Source organism: Chrysemys picta, unplaced genomic scaffold (assembly GCF_011386835.1).
Source record: "Chrysemys picta bellii isolate R12L10 unplaced genomic scaffold, ASM1138683v2 scaf1951, whole genome shotgun sequence".
NCBI classification, from domain to species: Eukaryota; Metazoa; Chordata; order Testudines; family Emydidae; genus Chrysemys; species Chrysemys picta.
Window position 1 is genome coordinate 1,146 of NW_027054656.1, and position 9,719 is coordinate 10,864.

Consider the following 9,719-nt stretch of genomic DNA (forward strand, 5'->3'; position numbering starts at 1 on the left):
AAAGCAGATCTGAGAGGAAGTAGGATCGTGTCCCAGGGTTCTTATACATTTCCAGCAGCCTTTTCGGCCTGAGAAAACAATAGGCTTAACTCTCCTTCCAAACATCCTGGCAATTAGCACAGGATAATTTATCCATTAAACAGTTCAGATACAGGTTACCACAACCTTCAAAGAGATATATATACTGTTTCACTCCAGTATCATTATAAATGTTAATATTCCTTTTTGATCTTTGAATTAAAGTTATAGCAATAGACAAGACTTGTTTGCTTACATCACAAGCCCTGAGCAAACATCTACCCTTCTATCTCCAACACTGCAGACTTGCACTTCAAAGCTCTATTCATTTACCTATCTTCCTAGCCAGTCTCTAAAGTTCACCCATGGGTCAGGTCAGTTGGTGAGTTAATTAACTCTTTCTGGCCCTGTGACTTTCCAGTGAAATATTATATTACACTCATAACGTCACAAGCTGGTCAGAGGGAAGCCCAGGGCACCCCCAACCCGCTGACAGCTGCAAAAGCTGCTTGTAGCCTCATCCCCACCACTACCACCACAGACACAACCCAGGGCAAGGCTGGGACATTTCTTTTGTGCGTGAGGTGCCTCAAGCAAAGACAGGGCCCTCAGGTTAGGGAAGGGGCTTGTGGCTGCTTGCCAGTGGAGTGCCCTGCCGATTCCTGGTAGGTAATGGGAGCTCTGTATAGAAAAAGCCTGGGCCGTGGGAGGCACTCACAGTCACTCCTCCCTCACCATTGACTCACAGTATGCTCGCCCCAGTGAGCAGTGGAGAATCTCACAGGCGGGCCTGATGCTGCATTGGCCACTCTCCCCTCAGTCACTGCTGGCCCAATGTTTGGTACTGGGGGGCACTGTACTGCAGAGAACAGGGCAGGGTCTCAGTGGGGGGCGTTCTCCCCTAGGTGTCAGTGCTGGATGCAGTGCCCCAGTGCATTGCTGGGGGTGCTGTACCGCAGGGCGTGCACGGGGGCTCGGTAGGGGGTGTTCTCCCATCACAGTCTATGCTGGTCTCGATGCCCCAGTGCGGAGCTGGGGGATGCAGTGCTGCAGGTTGCTCAGTAGGGGGCACTCAGGAGCCAGAACTCCTGGGTGTTATTCCCGGCTTGAGGAGCGGAGTGAGGTCTAGTGAATTACAGACAGGAGCCTGGGTTTTATCCCAGCTGTGGGAGGGGACAGGGGCTGGGAGCCCATACTCCTGGGGTCTATCCTGGCTTTGGGAGGGAATGTGGGGACACAAGGGCTGTGTTTTCTGTTCCTGGGGTTACCTGGCCTCTGTCTTCACCTGACTTCCACAGCGGAGCTGGGAGCCTCCCTGCAAGGCCCCTGTATGAGCAGGTTTCTCTTAAGCCCATCCCCCCTTCATGGGTTGTGTTTTTCCATCCCCCAGGGCTCCTTCCTGGTTTGAGGGCTGCTCCCTTCCTGTTAGTAAGAGTGTTTTGTTCTAGGTGCTGCAGAGAACCAGCCAGGGCTGTCCACTGCCCACTCTCTCCCCACAAGGCCCGGAGACATCCCCCCCAGCACCCAGATGGCTCGACAGGACATGCCCAAGGACCAGTGAGTGGCAGCTCCCTTTGCCAACAAAAGACCCTTGGTGCCCTCTATGTGGGGGTGGGACTCTGCTCTGGGACCACCATCCCCCAGGGGCTGTGTCCTGTGCAGTTCAGGTGGGGGAGACTGGGAGTCAGGACACCTGTGTTCTGTGCCAGGTTCATGTGTGAGCTGGGGAGGGAAAGGGGCTGCCCCATGGACACCCTAGGAGTAAAGGAACAGGCTGGGAGATTGGGGGGGGGGGTTCTGCTGGGCACCCTGCCCACTTGGTAATCCCTTGGTCAAACCAAGGGACTCACACTTCCTGTGGGGGCAGGAGGAGGGGTCGAGCCCTGGACCATGCCTTTCCCCCACCCCGTGGGAGCCTAACACCACCACCCTGACCCATCCCCGCAGGCCCCCAGGGAGGGGACCCCCATTAGCTATGCAGTCAGTGCTCCCTGGAGCTAATGAGAAATGACTGCAGTGCAAGGGGAGTGGGATTAATGGTTCGAGCAGACGGGGCTGGTAGCCAGGACTCTGGTTTCTATCCCCAGCTCTGGGAGGGCAGTGGGGTCTGGTGGGTTAGAGCAGAGGGGTGAGGGGGAGGGCTGGGAACCAGGATCTGGGTTCTATCCGCAGCTCTGGAAGGGGAGTGGGATCTGGTGGGTTAGAGCAGAGGGGTGAGGGGGAGGGCTGGGAGCCAGGACTCTGGGTTCTATCCCCAGCTCTGGGAGGGCAGTGGGGTCTGGTGGGTTAGAGCAGAGGGGTTGGGGGGAGGGCTGGGAGCCAGGACTCTGGGTTCTATCCCCAGCTCTGGAAGGGCAGTGGGGTCTGGTGGGTTAGAGCAGAGGGGTTGGGGGGAGGGCTGGGAGCCAGGACTCTGGGTTCTATCCCCAGCTCTGGGAGGGCAGTGGGGTCTGGTGGGTTAGAGCAGAGGGCTTGCAGCCAGCCAGGGGACTCTGGGTTCTATCCCCAGCTCTGACATGAGGCAGAGTGCAATCCCCACCCCATCCCACTCTGGGTGCAGCTTGAGTGAGGAGTGGGTGGAGAATTGCAGCTCTCCAAGTTGGGAAAGAGATTTACCTGTCCAGGTGTGAGGGGCAGGTGAGGAGGGTGCCAGAGAATGGGGGAGGGGCTGGCTCCATGCCTGGCAGGTAGCCTGATTTGAAGGGGGGAGGTATATGAGGATTCTAGTCCCTGCACCCCATATAGCTGGGTCCTAAATGGAAACCATCCCCAATTGGGGCCCCATCTGAGGCAAGTTTGCTGGGCCTCAGCCCAGTCCCTAGGGAGGGAGCCCAGCTGGCTGAATGGGGGCTGAATGTGCCACCAAGACTGAGCCCCTCTGTGCCCACAGAAGGGAAATGCCCCAGATGCCAGTTTCCCGCCCCCCAGGCCTGGGGTGGGGTCAGAGCCAGTGCCCCCTAGAGCAGGAAGGCCCTGTTCCCATCATGATGGTGTCTCTCCCCCAGGTTTCATGCTGTGGGAATCATCTTCTTCATCCTGGGTCTGGGCACCCTCCTGCCCTGGAACTTCTTCATCACGGCCATCCCGGTACCGACCCTGAGTGCCATGGGGTTCTGGGGGGCAGGCAAGGGAAAGAGGAATGCTGGGGGGAAGGGCTTAGGGGGCTGGGGTAGGCAAGGGGCAGGTACGGTGTTGAGGGGAGGAGGAGGAGGAGGGGAAGTGGGGTGCTGGGCTAAGGGAGGGGGAGCACTGGGGGGCCAGGGGTTCATAGTTCTGCAGCAGCACCCAGGGCAGGGGTGCAGCCCTGCATGTGGCGGTCTTACTGGGGCCCAGGGGATGGTGGCTCAGTGGGGGAGGTGCCCCCGGGGGTGTATGGGCAGCAGGGCTCCAGCCCCATCTCACCTTGTCTCTCCCCCACAGTATTTCAAGGCACGGCTCATTGTGGGGACTAGCTTGACCGTGGGCCTGGGGGGAAACAGCTCTGGGACGCAGCGGGACCCAGCCCAGGATGAGTTCAACTTCAACAACTGGCTGACGCTGCTCTCACAGCTCCCGCTGCTGCTCTTCACTCTGCTCAACTCCTTCCTCTACCAATGGTGAGAAACCTCGGTCCTGACCCAAGCCCTGCGATCCCAGCCTGGGGCTTCCCCACCCACCCCCCAGCTCTGCCGGGGCCTCCGTCCTGACCCCAGCTCCCTGCAATCCCAGCCCGGGGCTCCCCCACCCACCCCCCAGCTCTGCCGGGGCCTCAGTCCTGACCCCAGCTCCCTGCAATCCCAGCTCTGCCGGGGCCTCAGTCCTGACCCCAGCCCTCTGCAATCCCAGCCTGGGGCTCCCCCACTCACCCCCAGCTCTGACCCGCAGCCCCCTGCAGTTCCAGGGGCTTCTAATCCTGACAACCTCAGCACCAAGGTGGATGGGGTCCCTTTATAAACAGCGCCAGTGCCCCACCCCTACCGCAGGGTCTAGCAGAGAAGCCAGAGGGTCCCTCTGCCCCCCGCACACCCATATGGTCCCATTGAGCTGTCCCCCCTGCAGTCGGGGCTGATGGGGTGACAAGGCACCAGCAGCCCAACACTGAGTCAGCCCTGGAGTGATGGGTGAGACCCTGGGGCTCTGACCTGCTCCCCCTCCCCCGGCAGCATCCCGGACAAGGTGCGGGTCCTCGGCAGCATGAGTGGCATCCTCCTCCTCTTCATCCTCACGGCCGTGCTGGTCAGGGTGGAAATGCCCCCCCACAGCTTCTTCTCCATCACCATAAGCTCTGTGTGGTTCATTAACTGTGAGTGGGGGCGGGGTATGGGACATGGGGGCTTTCCCCTCTTGGGGGGTCCCAGCCCCAAGGCCGAGGGGCTGGCTGGCTTCGGCGGGCAGGGAGTGGTTCTGCAAAAATTCCCCTTCCATTGTGCCCCCACAGGGCCAAATACAGTGATTCTCAGTCCACTGAGTGCAGGGGTATCGGAGCTGGAAGGAGACTGCGAGGGGGGGGGGGGGGAATCTGTGATGGGGCCGTGCACCCACGTGGGAGGCGCGCAACTGATGATGGTGTGGAGGAGGGGGCAGTGAGGGCATGGTGTATTTTTTGCGGGGGAGGGGAAACTAAGGGTTAACTCCCAGGGGACTGACTGGGAGGGGGCTGCTGGGCCTGACGCCCCCACGGCAGCTGCTCTGATTTCCCTGGCCAGGCCCCTGTGCTGGGCTCAGCGTCCCCTCCTCCCCGCATGGCACTGTGGGTCCCCGGGCGGTGGGGGCAGTTCTGACCCACTGTGTCTCTACCCAGCATTCTGCGCTGTCCTGCAAGGCAGCCTGTTCGGGCAGCTGGGCACCCTGCCCCAGGGCTACAGCACTCTCTTCCTGAGTGGCCAGGGCATGGCCGGGACCTTCGCCGCCAGTGCCATGCTGCTCTCCATGGCTAGTGAGTATGACGGGGACCCGCCTCGCCACCCGCAGCCCCTCTCCTGCTCCCCCCCCCGAGCCCCACCCTAGCACTGACTGTGAGGGGAGAGCGCCCCCTACTGAGACCCCCTCCCTGCAGCACAGCGCCCCCTAGTGCTGCACTGGAACATTGGGATCGGCGCCCGGTCGTGCTGTCTGCGCGCTGTTGCTCCACGTGCTGTGCTGGCTGTTTCAGGTGGTGCGGATGCGCAGACGTCTGCCCTGAGCTACTTCATCACCCCCTGTGTCGGGACCCTGATCTCCATTGTCTGCTATCTGATGCTGCCCCGTATGGTGAGATGCTGCACCGCCGGTGTGGGGAATGGGGCATAGGGACTTTCCTCACTGGGGGGCGCTGGGTCCAAGCCGCCTGGGGATGCAAGCAGTGTTTGTGTGTGTGTGTGGGGGGGTATCTTTGGCAGGCCCCAGAGGTTTGGGGGCCTATAAAAGCAGTGTCCCAGGAGTGTCCCCAGCTGGCGGGTTGACTGGACCCATGTGGGGGAGATTAGGGCTGGGGGCGTTGGGTGATAGGGCTGTTTGGGGGGTCAATGTGTAGCAGCCAGGGGGGTTGTGTATTAGCAACGTGGGGATTGAAGGGACGGTGTAATGCCCTGGGTCAGATGTGTGCCCCTTCCACAGACCCCCCTCCTGTCCTGTCGCCCCCTGCAGGCCTTCTTCCGTCACTACCTGGAGCAGAGTTGGCAGCATGACCCACGCAATGAGCTGGAGACCAAAGCTGGGCTGCTGGGCCCCGGTACGCAAGGTCCTGGGGAGTTGTGGGGCCCTTTGCTGCAGGGGGACACCTCGCTGCCCCCAGCATGGGAGAGGGTTGCGTCCAAACCACCGGCTATGCCCAGGCTGGCTGAAGACCTCTGGGATCTCTGATCACTGCCTCTCTTCCCTATGTCCCCAGAGGAACAGAGTGGGGACCAGTCAGAGAGGCCTGGGGAGAAGCCAATGCTGGGAATGGCCAATGGGACACTCAGGACATTGGAGGACATCAGTGTGGAGAGCTCCGGGAAGGGAGCCTTCGCCCTGCACAATGGGACAGCCACCAGTGCCCAGAACTGGGGGCCGGGACCAGAGAGACCGTCAGTGTTCAGTGTGCTCCGAAAGGTAAAGGGGATGGGGGGAAGAGTCCCTGCGGTACGCTATAAACAGCCCCAATGCCCCGTCCCAGAGGTGGCTGCATCTCAGTGCCAGGTGAGGGGTCCCAATATAAACAGCTCCCACTCCCCACCCCAGAGGTGGCTGCATCTCAGCACAAGGTGAGGGGTCCCTGGGTAAACAGCCCCTGCTTTACCCCCTGGAGACAGCTGTGTCTCAGTGAGGGGTTCTGGAGCTGTTGGGGGTGGGGCCCAGCTGGCTCTGACTGTCTTCCCACCCCCGCACAGATCTGGCTGCTGGCACTCTGCATTGTCATGGTTTTCACTATCACCCTGTCCGTGTTCCCTGCCATCACTGCCACCGTCACCAGCACCTCGGAGAGCAAGCAATGGAGTGAGTATAGGGAGTGGGGTCTCGTGGTTAGAACATGGGGGGCTGGGAGCTGGGACTCCTGGCGTGAATCCCTGGCTCTCGGTGGTGCTGTGGTTGCTGATGCCCCAGGCTGGGTTGGAGCAGGCGCCCCCTAGAGGTGAAAACCTCATATCCTGTTCCCCAACTCTTCCCCTCCCCCATAGGTGAGTTCTTCACCCCTGTTTGCTGCTTCCTGTTGTTCAACATGATGGACTGGCTGGGCCGCAGCGTCACCTCATACTGCCTCTGGGTGAGTGGGGGGACACCCACCCCTGCTGGCCAAGCTCTGCATTCATTGGCAGGGATGGGGAGAGGGGGGAAATCAGCAGCCTCCATGGGTGGTGAACCCCTGGGGAAAAGGGAGGGCTTTATGGAGTGGGTGACGTTGGGGGGACTAGTTGGGGGGCCCAATCCTGCACTGGGTCAGGTTTCCCTCCCACTCTGAGAACCTCCCCTCCCCTCCCCCCGCTGCTCTCCAGCCAGAGAAGAGACTATGGCTACTCCCCCTGCTGGTGGGCCTGCGCTTCCTGTTTGTGCCCCTGCTGATGCTATGCCAAGCCGAGCCCCGCACCCGCCTGCCCGTGCTCTTCCACCATGACGCCTGGTTCATCCTCTTCATGCTGCCTTTCTCGCTCTCCAATGGCTACTTCGTCTCGCTCACCATGTGCCTCGCCCCCAAGTGAGTGCTGGGCAGGGTCGGGGCTCAGTAGGGGGCGCTCTCCCAATGCAATCAGTGCTGAGCGCAATGCCCCAGGGTGCTGCTAGAGGGCGCACTGCTGCACTGCAGGAAACCAGGTGGGAGGGTCTCTAGAGGGCACTTCCCCCTCGCAGTCAGTGCTGACCCCAATGCCCCAGTGTGCTGCTAGGGGGCGCTGTACTGCACTACAGGGGGAGGTCTGTAGGGGGCGCTCTCCCAGTGCACTCAGAGTGGCATCTCAGCACCAGGAGAGGGATCCTGATGTAAACAGCTCTCACAGTTAGGGTGACCAGACTTCCTGATAAAATCGGGACCATCCTGATTTTGAGCTGTTTGTCCCTCGTCCCGACCGATCTCTGGTTGGGACGCAATTTTTGTCCCGATATTTTCTTCATCTCATCTGGTCACACTACTCACAGCCCATCCGAGAAGTGGCTGCATCTCAGTGCTGGGTTTCTCTGCATGTTGGGGAGTGGTGTGTGGTTCTCAGCTGTGTCCTCCCCGCCACCCTCCTCTCTCGCCCCATAGGCAGGTGCTGCCGCAAGAGAGCGAGCTGGCTGGAGCCATCATGACCTTCTTCCTGGCACTAGGACTGTCGTGTGGGGCTGGGCTCTCCTTCCTCCTCAAGGCCCTGCTGTGATCCCCCCTCAGATTCATCCCTTCATCTTCCAGCAGCTCGTCTGAGTGCACCCCATCAACCTGGGGGGCTTGGAATAGGAGGGATGGGGGGGGCTTTGCATAGGAGGGGGGCTGGTACCTCCTGACTTCCCCCTTTCTTTCCATGGGCATCATCTCAGCCTGGTGAGTGTAAAGATTAGTGTCCTGCCCCCCCCCCCCCCAAGTCTCCTGTTGCAAGGCAGATACCCCATTAGGGGTTGCCCCCCAGCCCTATTCTGTTCCTCACCACCGTTCCATAGGAATTCCAGCAAAGGGAATGTCTATAGAATGGTGTGGCAGGGGAGGAAAGGGTTAATGTAAAGAAGTATCTGGGGTTTTAATGTATTTATTTGTGGGGCTCCTGGGCTGATTTTGGCTGGCTCCTTAGCCCAGGTGGGGGGCTGAGCCCCATGCGGTGTCATGGGCTACACAAAGGGACACCACAGCATACCACTTCTGGAGATTCACGTAGAGCCCAGGCTCCAACTCCTGCCCCTTCGCCCTGGGGTCGAGGAAGGGGAGGACCCCAAGGGTTGCTGGGGCTTTGCTTCTGCTGCAGAAACGCACATCCAAGCCAGACTGCTGGCTGGGCTTTAAAGGGTTAAATATCCCCTCTCTCCTGACCCCCAGAAAGGTCCTAGTTCCTGGATGGAGGCTACTGCCCTTTAGAAGGAATATTGTATAATGGGTAGGACAGGAGATGGGAGCAAGGTCACCTGGGTTCTGTCCCCAGCTCTGGGAAGCACGTGCTGGCCAGTTGATTGTAAACTCCTTGGGGCAAGGTCTTGTCTGTGCTCTGAAGTGCCTAGTTATGCTCTAGGTCAATGGTTCTTAAACTTCCGTACTGGTGACCCCTTTCACACAGCAAGCGTCTGAGTACGACCCCCCCTTAGAAATTAAAAACACTTGTTTATGTATTTAACACCATTATAAATGCTGGAGGTTTGGGGGTGGAGGCTGAGAGCTCGCGACCCCCCATGTTTGAGAACCCCCCCCGCCTTAGGTGCTAGATAAATAATAGTAGTTAGAGTAGGTGCGGCAATTCCTCTCGCAGGCATCAGTAGCCCAGCCGCTAGCAGGCGGCTTTGTGCTACTGGAAGAGCTCAAGGGCGGCTCGTGGTCAGACCTGGGTTTGGTTCCCTGCTGTGCCCCAGATTCCCTGTGTGACCTTGAGCACGTCCCTTAGCCTCTCTGTGCCTCAATTTCCCCATCTGTACAATGGAGACATTAGCACTGCCCTGGCTTCCCCAGGGCACGAGGACATGTTCAGTTCATGTTGTGAAGCGCCCAGATACCATGGTGGCAGGTGCTATAGAAATTCTCGTGGGAGAGAGAAAAGGACATGGTGGCATTTTTCCCCTTTGGCTTTATTGTGTGCATGGGGCTGGAGTGGCTGTTTTATTGTATTTCATTGCCTGCTTTTGGCTCTTTTTAATAAGTTTGATTTTTATTTTTTCAATAAAAGTGCTGTGAGGTTTTTTTACAAGGATTCGTCTTGGCCTCTTTGTGTTAACTCCCCATTTGCTGCTGAGAGCAATTGTGGGGTGGCTGGGAAACCAAGGCTAAGCGGGCAGGTATTCTGTAGCTGTACCCTTGGGCTCCTCTTAGCTGATACTGCCCAGGGCCCCTATTCTGTTCAGCCTAATTCTTTGCCAATCTTCTGTTGTTTGCTGGACTCAACCCCCTGCATCAGCTTCCCAGACAATCTGAGCGTTTCATCCAGCCCACCCTGTTGGGAGAATGAGTCTGTTGGGTCTCAGCCCTGTTCCTTGCAGCACTGGGGCTCATGCCAGACCCATACCCCTCAACAGACCCCAAGCCCCCACCTTCTTCCCTCAGATGGGGTTCCTGCAGGGAAGAGGGGATATCCCACGCTGGGGCTGCTGGTCTGGCC

General features: G+C 59.2%; 1 protein-coding gene across 1 annotated transcript; it reads left to right on the plus strand.

Annotated features, from left to right (window-relative positions):
* The first annotated feature begins 1,419 nt into the window (after positions 1-1,419).
* Positions 1,420-9,311, plus strand: LOC135972185 (equilibrative nucleoside transporter 2-like). Its single transcript, XM_065580204.1, has 12 exons — positions 1,420-1,575; positions 3,024-3,105; positions 3,439-3,614; positions 4,161-4,300; positions 4,799-4,933; positions 5,150-5,247; positions 5,623-5,707; positions 5,867-6,069; positions 6,348-6,453; positions 6,636-6,721; positions 6,951-7,150; positions 7,697-9,311. The coding sequence occupies exons 1-12, from the start codon at positions 1,547-1,549 to the stop codon at positions 7,806-7,808; spliced, it is 1,452 nt and encodes a 483-aa protein (XP_065436276.1). The 5' UTR covers positions 1,420-1,546; the 3' UTR covers positions 7,809-9,311.
* The last annotated feature ends 408 nt before the right edge of the window (positions 9,312-9,719 follow it).

What these genes read in the sequence shown, in the direction of transcription:
- LOC135972185 (XM_065580204.1), top strand. Translation starts at nt 1,547, where the DNA reads ATGGCTCGACAGGACATGCCCAAGGACCA. An exon ending in CATGCTGCTCTCCATGGCTA is followed by an intron (nt 4,934 to 5,149) that starts GTGAGTATGACG and finishes TGGCTGTTTCAG; the next exon opens with GTGGTGCGGATGCGCAGACG. An exon ending in AGCTGGGCTGCTGGGCCCCG is followed by an intron (nt 5,708 to 5,866) that starts GTACGCAAGGTC and finishes CTATGTCCCCAG; the next exon opens with AGGAACAGAGTGGGGACCAG.